The sequence below is a fragment of the Argentina anserina genome, chromosome 5 (assembly GCF_933775445.1).
Source record: "Argentina anserina chromosome 5, drPotAnse1.1, whole genome shotgun sequence".
In the NCBI taxonomy this organism is placed as follows: Eukaryota; Viridiplantae; Streptophyta; class Magnoliopsida; order Rosales; family Rosaceae; genus Argentina; species Argentina anserina.
The window spans coordinates 19,840,049-19,849,606 of NC_065876.1; the positions used below are offsets into that span (position 1 = coordinate 19,840,049).

General features: G+C 37.1%; 1 protein-coding gene across 1 annotated transcript; it reads right to left on the reverse strand.

The window, feature by feature from the left end:
* Positions 1-2,838: 2,838 nt before the first annotated feature.
* Positions 2,839-8,541, reverse strand: LOC126793167 (potassium channel AKT2/3). Its single transcript, XM_050519612.1, has 11 exons — positions 7,942-8,541; positions 7,583-7,810; positions 6,415-6,558; positions 6,271-6,328; positions 5,627-5,944; positions 5,163-5,402; positions 4,608-4,949; positions 4,307-4,501; positions 3,895-3,970; positions 3,260-3,796; positions 2,839-3,163 (listed from the first exon to the last, which is right to left on the reverse strand). Exons 1-11 carry the CDS (start codon positions 8,193-8,195, stop codon positions 3,051-3,053), a joined length of 2,505 nt encoding a protein of 834 aa, XP_050375569.1. The 5' UTR covers positions 8,196-8,541; the 3' UTR covers positions 2,839-3,050.
* Positions 8,542-9,558: the final 1,017 nt, after the last annotated feature.

A 9,558-nucleotide genomic window follows, 5' to 3' on the forward strand; every position in this document is an offset into this window, starting at 1 on the left:
TAGGGCCTAATTTAAATTTTCATGCAATCGAATTCAATAACACTTAAAGTGGAAATCAAATAAGATTACATTTAATCACCAAATCTTTGTTAGAGACATGTTTCATGTGTGGCGTCACTCACCATGGTTTCAAATGTAAATTTCCAGAATTTTTACCACTTTTAATCAACACAAACTGAATCTACTTAGGGCATGATTCGATTTGTGTCAATATGGTTGATGAATCTAGCACTCAAACACAATCTTAAGGACTGCATCCAAGCACTAAATTCATATGCACATATCTGAAAATTATCTAAAAATATGAGAAAGATAATTAGAACAAAACAATAGAAATACAAACTGAATAATTATAGGAAACCATCAATTCGGCAAAAATCCAAAAATCCAATAAAACAATCTGAAAATTTTGATTCTTAATACAAAACAATAATCCCACACAAACATCATACTACAATCTTCATAGACAAAGTATTGTAAAAAATCAAAAACGAACAAACTCATGAAGAAGAGTTGCAAGAATCACACGTTGTAGAAACCTTGGAGGTGTGTCTTCAATAGTGATTTCGGTGGAGATGAAATTGGTATATGGGGGAGAACGGCTTGCTGTTTTGGTGAAGAATATTTAAGGTAGTATTTGGTAGAGTTTTAGCTCTTAAATGCAAATGAGAAGTGATATATTTGAGAGGTGAAACCATGTATATATAAAGGAAAGAGGGAGGGTAGGCTTGGTTTGAACTTGTTTCTTTCTTCCTATTATAATGTCATGCTTTAATCCTTAAATCATGTAATGTTTTATTTCCTAAATCATGCCATATTTTATTTCTTAAATCATGCCATGTTTTATTCCCTAAATCATGTCATGTTTTATTTCTTTAATGATCATCTTCTAGCTTTTAGGTTGCATATGCATGGCTTCATCTCTATTCTTTTCACTTAATTAATCTTCACATTTATTTCTTCATTCTTCTTTTCTTCTTCCCACGGAAATGACTCAATCTCTTAATTCTCTCAACCTTTTTTTACCTCTTCTATTTAATTGTTGCATGACTTGTTGATGATAGGACTCCATGTGCATGACTTCTCCTTGTTTTCCTCTAGTATTATCTCTTAAATCCAATTTGAAATAAAATCCTAAGTAAGAGATAATTAGTTTCGAAACCTAACAAGGAATCCTAGTGGAAGAATGACTCTCAAAATATCGTTAATGCGACCAAAACGTAGAAAGATGATGACTCCTAATCCAACTAGGTTTCCTAGTCCTACAAGGATTCCTACTCAAACTAGGACTCTAGACCAATTCTGCGTTTTTAACTCATGTAAGCACAAAAATGCATCAAATACCGCCCAAGACTCTTACTACGACTTAATGACTCAATAGTATAACAATAAGGGCTAAGCAAAGTACAAATGGAACTAAAAACATGTTAAGAACGTCTCACAAAGTGCTCCTATCAAGAATACATCTACATTGAAATTACCTTAGTATAGTGAATCCGGTTTTGAATATGATTAATTTATTAGGCTTATATTGATTTCATTCTTGATAGATAAAAGACCTACCTTTTCCCGTGCACATAAGGTTAATCGCTTTGTTTTGATGAATTTTCATGAAATCAAAAATAAACTAGTGGAACTGCAGGATCAGATATGGACATATGGTCAATTTTTTGCTTACAGTGATGATAAGATGGTGAGTTATACTTTATATTTATTCTGCTTGAGTTTTTTTCACCAACAGTCCCTCAATTCTGGTGTACCTACCAATGTGATACCTCAACTCTTAATCGTACCAATGTGATACCCAGACTCTAGTATTGCTATCATTGAAGTACTTCCGTCAGTTTTTTTCAACTTTTCCGTCATCTTGGTGACGTGGCAAGTACGTGAGACCCACAAAGAGGGTTAAAAGACAAAATTAACCCCATCTGAGAGGAGCAATGTTTTTCCCGCCCTTTACCTTGAGAAAGACACCCAATAATTCCAATTTTGGCATCAATTTTCACTCCCTACTCCTTAATTTGTGTCTCTTATCTAAACTAAAAAACTACCACCAACCAGTCGACCACAATCTGATAAAACCTAGATCAATCTCATTTTCTATTTTTACCCTAGCACTTGTTAAACTAACAGAATAAATATAGAAATTTATATGGAACATCTCATTTCCACAATCTCATAAGAATATAGAAACACATAACTTAACGAAATTCAACTACATGTACCATTAGTTCTTACAAGCAAAAATCATGGCAGATCAACATAAAAGGTGGCAACTAATGGTACTTAAACATGTATTTGAATTTCGTTAAGTTATGTGTTTTTATATTCTTATGAGATTGTGGAAATGAGATGTTCCATATAAATTTCTATATTTATTCTGTTAGTTTAACAAGTGCTAGGGTAAAAATAGAAAATGAGATTGATCTAGGTTTTATCAGATTGTGGTCGACTGGTTGGCGGTAGTTCTTTAGTTTAGATAAGAGACACAAATTAAGGAGTAGGGAGGGAAAATTGGCGCCAAAATTGGAATTGTTGGGTGTCTTTCTCAAGGTAAAGGGCGGGAAAAACATTGCTCCTCTCAGATGAGGTTAATTTTGTCTTTTAACCCTCTTTGTGGGCCTCACGTACCTGCCACGTCACCAAGATAACGGAAAAGTTGAAAAAAACTAACGGAAGTACTTCAATGATAGCAATACTAGAGTCTGGGTATCACATTGGTACGATTAAGAGTTGAGGTATCACATTAGTAGGTACACCAGAGTTGAAGGACTGTTGGTGAAAAAATCTCATTCTGCTTTGCAGCATTGTTCTGACTATGAGGGCTACAATATCTTCCTTTTTCACCGTTCGAAATTTTAAATTGAGGTTAGAGGAAACTTGTATCTTGTAAAGGAGTTTGGCCTCAATTGAATTAGCAACAAATTCAAAATAAAGTTTGCGACTTTCTTTGCTGGAACTACTTCAGATTTTCCGTCGAGACGGACAAAGGTCAGTTTCTTATCTTACATCCCAATAATATTGGAGCTTCCCACGGTTAATCTGTGACATCAACTATATATGAAAAGCTTGTCATTGTCTCTGATCACTTCGATACAGTCGATTTCTGCTCCTCCTTCATCCGATATTATTACATTCCTTGGATCGAACCCAAACTTGTCACCTGTTTCAAATGATCAGAACATTAGAATCCATTGCTGAAATATGATGAAATAGACAACCTAGAGTTGATACTCGATACTTCACTAAGAAAATGTACCTGCAATATTTTTGAGCTCCTCTAGTGAATTCGGCAATCTAATCAGCTTCCCAGATTCAGTGCAACAGGTGTTTCTTCTTGTCACAGGATGACCTCTATATATGCTTACTCTTGGAAATTTCACTCCATCATTTCTGAAATTAAGCAGTTCGTTCAGTGTAGGGTCTGGCACTGTAATCCGGTGTCCGATCTCTCGTTTTTGCAGCATATCGGTTAAGGTTTGTGAAGGAAATAAGTAGTCTTGTGAAACATTGGTGACATCTGCTCCATTCATCACTAGCAAGTTAACCATGTCTACATTGTTTTCTTCCATGGCTATTTGTACTGCTGTTTTCCCGGCGCAATCCTTTGAATCAACATGCAATTCATGCTTCAACAGTTCCTTCATCACGGTCAGATCGTTTCTTCTGGCAGCTGTGCATAGAAGATCACCGGCAGTGTAGGGATAAGAATAGGCAGCGCAATAGTAGAGAATCTTGAATATGGAATGGTGCTTTGATGCAATTGCCTCCCATAATGCTGTGTCACCATTGATGTCTGCCATTTATGTCATATATAAGCTGATAAGTGTATTACAGAGAAAGTGTGGCTAGCAACTATGTTTTCTTCTCATAAAGGATTTATCAATTAGTTACCTCTTGCATGTATGTTACAAGCATACTTGAGGAGTACCAAGACACATTCTTCATGCCCGTTTGATGCTGCTACATGCTGGTGCAAGATGATGAAGAAACACCTAAATCAGTTTTGCACACATGGATTTTTATCGGACAATGCAATCAGTTTTAGTCACTGTAGTTCATACTATGCTTATTTGTTTAAGATGGTATTTACATTGTTTGATTCATGACACTGATAAAATAACAATGGGTACTTGGGAATTGGGATGTTCCTTTGGCCAAATACTGTGAAAGTTAAGAATCAAGATTTTCTTGTACTCTATGAGTAGAAGGCTTATATTTTGTTGTTCTGGGTTTTTCCTTTTGTTTTCATTAGCTAAAAGACCATAAAAAAAGAAGAAGAAGCTAGAATCAAAGACATATGTACCAGAGGAGTTCTTCCTTTGGAGTCTCCAATGTCAGGATCCAACTTTGACTTGAGAAGCTCTTCAAGAAGTGCAGCATTCCCTTTGCTTGCAACAGTCAATAAGTCAAATGCTAAATGTGAATCACCCATGGCCTCTTCCTCCCCACTTTCAACCAATATTTCTGCAATTTTCAGATCTCTGAGCTTTTTGTGATGCTGCAATGCAACATATAAAGGCCTCAGACCTTTTTTTTTCCCCTAAAAAAGAGAATTAAGGACAAGGCATTTAGGAAGATTGAAATAAAATGACGTGTTTACCAACCTGCTTGAAGTTCTTAAGCATTTGAGCATTGTCTTCTTGGTTGGTATGCATTGCTTCTATTAGTGCAGTAGTTTTGAGTCTCAAGAGTTGTGAAAGCGTTTTCGTTCGATATGTAAAGCTTTGAGGTCTACAACAAAGTGCACCAACTTCTCGGCAACAAATTGCACCGACTTCTCCAAACATGTCCCCAGATTTCAAAGTCCCGACGACTATCTCTTTATCCATTTCAGAATCAATGATCTCCACTTCTCCCGAAACGATGATGTATATATCATCGGGTGCTTCATTTTGCATTAAAACATCTTCTTTTGGTGGTATGTACTCTGCCTTCATGTTTGCAACCTGATCGATCATCAATACTTTGGTTATGTAAGCTTATGTATGCGCATATAATATATATGCTTATCATCGAAGATCTAATAGTCCACATTGGTATTTCAAGATCAGGTGAACACATTTAAGCATGAAATTATTCACCGAATAAAACTGTTTCTTTTCTGTTCAACACTAATGTAACGATAAACAAAGGATGGAGGTGTGTGTTAGTCACCCTACCAGGAGAAGACGTGTTTCCATTGAGACACCCTTGAAAAGATAAACTTTCTCTACTGTTGGCATGAACAATTGTTGACAGATGCTTTTACAAATTGACTTGGGGAGCTGTTCAATTATTTGCTGCTGGTTCAAGCTCTCAGCCTTAAATCTCAAGCATATATAAGCCAAAATTTGATCCCTTAACCTTGGAGGCAAGTGATTGCGGCCAACAAAGTTTGATGCCGCTTCAACGCTGTTTCTCTGAAAAACAAAAACAAACCAACCCCAATTGACATAGATTAGGTATATTTGAACTGATCGAGGATTATTCGATCTCTTGCAGTCTTGCTAGATATGTAGCAGACTGTTACAATGTTCACAGACTAAACTCAGCTAAATTTCACATTGAAACACAGTAGTTATAGCATATGGAAATTGCCAATTACATGATTTGGTATATGAATTTAGAGCAAGTAAGTACTTACAAATTCCATGGTACGACGAGTGCCTTCAACAACTAAGTTTGTCATGTTGCCGATTAGGTAAGCAGTAAGGCCGAGGTTGAAAAGCATGTAAAAGATAATGAAGATCATTTCCGTAGTGTTATTTGCATGGAGGTCACCATAACCAACAGTGGACATGGTGGTGATGGACCAGTAGAGTGCTGAAATGTAGCGAATCCACAGACTAGTCTCTCTGAAATTTGGAATAACAGCTCCAATCCATGTCTTCCCTTGGTGCGGATATCGGTCTGCTAGCAGATAGTACAAGCATCCAGCACAATGTACTGAGAACAGTGTCACCTGTACCGATGTTCAAACATAATCATCATCTTAAACTCCTTGTAACATTTTTCTAATATCTACAGAGACTGGATCATGTACTGACGCAGAGACAAGTAACTAAAATAGAGAGAGAAACGTAATTAACACCCTAGCTTAGAGTTAATAACATTACATGAATGCATGCTTTAAGGTTTTTGTCATTTTATAAATAAGATCTGGAGTTCTAGGCTGCTTTGTTATGTAATGTTAATTATAATTCATCCCATGACTCAATTAAGCACTTGCATCGATCGTTGCTACAGACATTCAAATTAATTTGTAAATAGAGATTAGGGACTACTTACAGATAAAAGCCTGGCGCACCTGACCCAGAAGTAGTTTAACCTGATGTCCTTCTCAAGCCTGCAGCAGGAGAAATGACTCTTAAGAATTAAGATGAATGTATAAGCTAGCCAGTTTGAAACTGCTTGCTTGCTGAATATACCAACCTTGTGAGGAGTCTCTTTGCACGTCTTAATCGCCAAAATCGGAGCAATCCCAAGAGAGAGTATGAGAAACCTAAATTGTGTTTGCCGATAACCTCAAAGGGGAGTGTTGATGCCAAATCCATTAAGAACCATGTTGAAAGGTATCTATTTGACACTTGCAGATAAAAGGAGTGAGTATGTTTTTTTTTTTACTATCTAGGAGAAACTATCCGACATGAGTACTACCTAAACTATCACGTTATACATACAACAGTGCGGCAATTTCCACCTCATTGTCTTCTTAGTTCACCTTACAAACAATTTTTCATGATATTTTCTGTTTTTTTCTCTTACCAAGATTCAATAAAAACTATAAAGCTACAAAATCAAAATGAAGGCCAGAATGAAAAGAAAAGATCAGCACTATACATCTCTCTCACTCTCTCCTCTTCTTTTCTTTCACCTCATCCTTAATTTTTCTCTGTTACTTTGTCTAATCAAACCGTGATCGATCACAATCATAAAAAGGAGGGCCTAGAATCTGCATTACATGGTTTTCCTTCTTACACTCTATTCAACTAGTAAACTTTCATTCTTAATATTTTCATACGCTTATGGCTTACCCTAACAGCTAATTCGTCCTTAGCAATATTTAGTATCTTTAATAGTTCTTCTGCATTCCATTCAACAAAAAAAAGGGTTCTTCAGCATTTCACCTTATATATGCATAGTAGTTGAAGTGGTCATTTTCCCTATATGTAATTCCTAACTAATTAGGGGACATTAGGCGACTGATTTGTTGAGTCTAATATTAGCACGCATGGACATCATGTATATAATTGATTGATACTCATCATATGATATAAATGCAAAATTCAAAATTATAACCACGTACTGCACGTGGTTGGGCCTGATCGATTGATATCAAATCATGCCGACCACTACAAAAGTACAAATCATCATCGATCAAGTTGGTCATGACGTGCCAATAATATTTTCCTTTTCAATCCATAGAAATTAGGCTAAGAAAAAGCAGTTACCCTCCTTTCTTTTCTCATAGAAAATGTTTATGCGATACCATAGCTAGCTAGCTTAGCTCGTATGAACTTCCCTAGAGTGTTATTGATATTTATGTTTCAATCAAAGCAGAAAATAAATATATTTGATCGATGCAAGGAAGTGAAGTGACCTTATAGCGATTTTTTTGGAGTCGAGAACAAGCAACTGTGTTCTGGGATCGATATATGCGACGAAGAATGTCAATATGATATCGATGCCGAAAAATAGATCAACAATGTAGTCTGCTAAGCAGAGAGCTCGCTTGTTGCCTGCTCCCGGTGAGTTGAGAAATGCAACCTCAAACGGGTAAACCCATGCCGAGTAAGCCACCAAAAGCACCATAAATGTCTCCCAACCCCTGCAGATTGATATGGGAACATGCATCTTTGTTAATTATATATATACTAGCTTGCTGTGTGTGTGTGTGTGTCTATATATATATATATATATATGCATGATCAATCTGACTGCAGCGAGCTAGAGAGGTACCTGTATCTGGAGTCCATAGGGGTGATAACCCAGCCTTTTGATTGCATTGGAGTCTGGTTGTAGCTTGAGGCACCCAAGGGAGGAAGTATGAGCTTTGAGAGGTTACTCAAGTTGAGATCCTTCATTTGATCATTGCTCTTGTAAACGTCATGTTGATCATGAAGCGGTTGATGATCACCATCTGCTTCATGACGACCCTTGATCAGCTGCTTCCCATTTTGGCCTAATTTGAAGCTACAAACTTTGTTCTGCATCTTGTGATTGATTATATATAAGAGCTAGATGACTGGTACACAGGCGCACACCACCAGCTTTTGATTCTTCAGAATGATGTATACATATTGGAAAATTTAAGACATATTACTACTAGAACAACCATGCATCTCAGCACCTAATATCTTGTAGTGTGATCTATCGTAAACCAACATATGCTTCCAGTTGACAGTAAAGTAGCTGCAGATCGAGAGACAAATGTGTGAGTGGGGGAAGTGGGTTCTGGAAGAAATGAGTGACAGAGTGAAGTGAATGATGTATTATGATGATGATGATGTTAATAATTGAAGGATGTGGCGTGGGAGACTGGCCGGAGTCTCTCTCTCTCTCTCTAGCTAGTCGGCCATATATGGCAGTACGTGTTAGCTAGTAGGACCCTGAGAATATATACAAGCCATGCATCATATATATGTGTGATCGATTTAAAATACAGCCATATCTGATGGAATGTACGTGAAGCGCTTGCTGATTCACGATGCATTTATATTGTGACAAGATCTCAACCTCAAGTGCACAAATCATGGTGGGGAACCTGTATACCCTACTCTCCAATATATGATATATGATGCATGCTCTCTCTCTCTCTCTCTCTCTCTCTCTCTCTCTCTCTCTCTCTCTCTCTCTCTCTCTCTCTCTCTCTACACTTGGTTCACAGTTAATCTTAGTTTGGATTCTTACCCGAGAACATAATTTGAGATAGCATATATAATACGTAATATATTCTGCTAGAATTATTGGTGCCTTTCACAAGACGATAATGAATACGAGAATCATGCAATGGCCAACTATTAGGTTGATGTTACGTGCATGGTCCAGTTTGATATCACAAGTTATTCACAACCATGATATGTAATGATCAAATGCATTTGCTCAAACAAATTGAAGTGTACGTGGCTCGAAACTGTTGAAGCATCTCCCCGTCAGAAACTATAATTTGCAAGTGACCATCACTTCATATTATTATTGCTCAATTACCTCAATATGATTTCTGTATCGCGCAAAGTGGTTTGAAGTTTGAACAAGTGTTATTTACACTCGCCCCAATCTGCGTAGAGGTTTTGAGTAAGTAGTTAACGTTGATCATATTCTAACTTTGACAAGATCGATCTAGTGAGTCGGCTATGTTTCTGCTAGCAGAATTTCTCCCTAGCAGCTCCAATGATGTTTTCGAGATGTCTGCAACAATTGTGATGGAACATGCTTGAGTGAGATTCTTGATGGAAATAAGTATGCTCTTCATGATCGGACGAGTTCTCCTGTACCTCTGTGGTCGGCTGCATTCCAAGAGAGGTGGTGGTGCTGTCTTCCGCGGCCGCCATGTCCACGATTTTGGGGCTGAAAGAG

Excerpts from the sequence above, each read along its gene's own strand:
- LOC126793167 (XM_050519612.1), bottom strand. The coding sequence starts at position 8,195 with ATGCAGAACAAAGTTTGTAGCTTCAAATTAGGCCAAAATGGGAAGCAG. Across the intron at positions 5,945-6,270 it reads GGTGCGCCAGGCTTTTATCT|GTGACACTGTTCTCAGTACA; the intron begins GTAAGTAGTCCC and ends ACATCGGTACAG. Across the intron at positions 4,502-4,607 it reads TGCTTAAGAACTTCAAGCAG|CATCACAAAAAGCTCAGAGA; the intron begins GTTGGTAAACAC and ends GTTGCATTGCAG.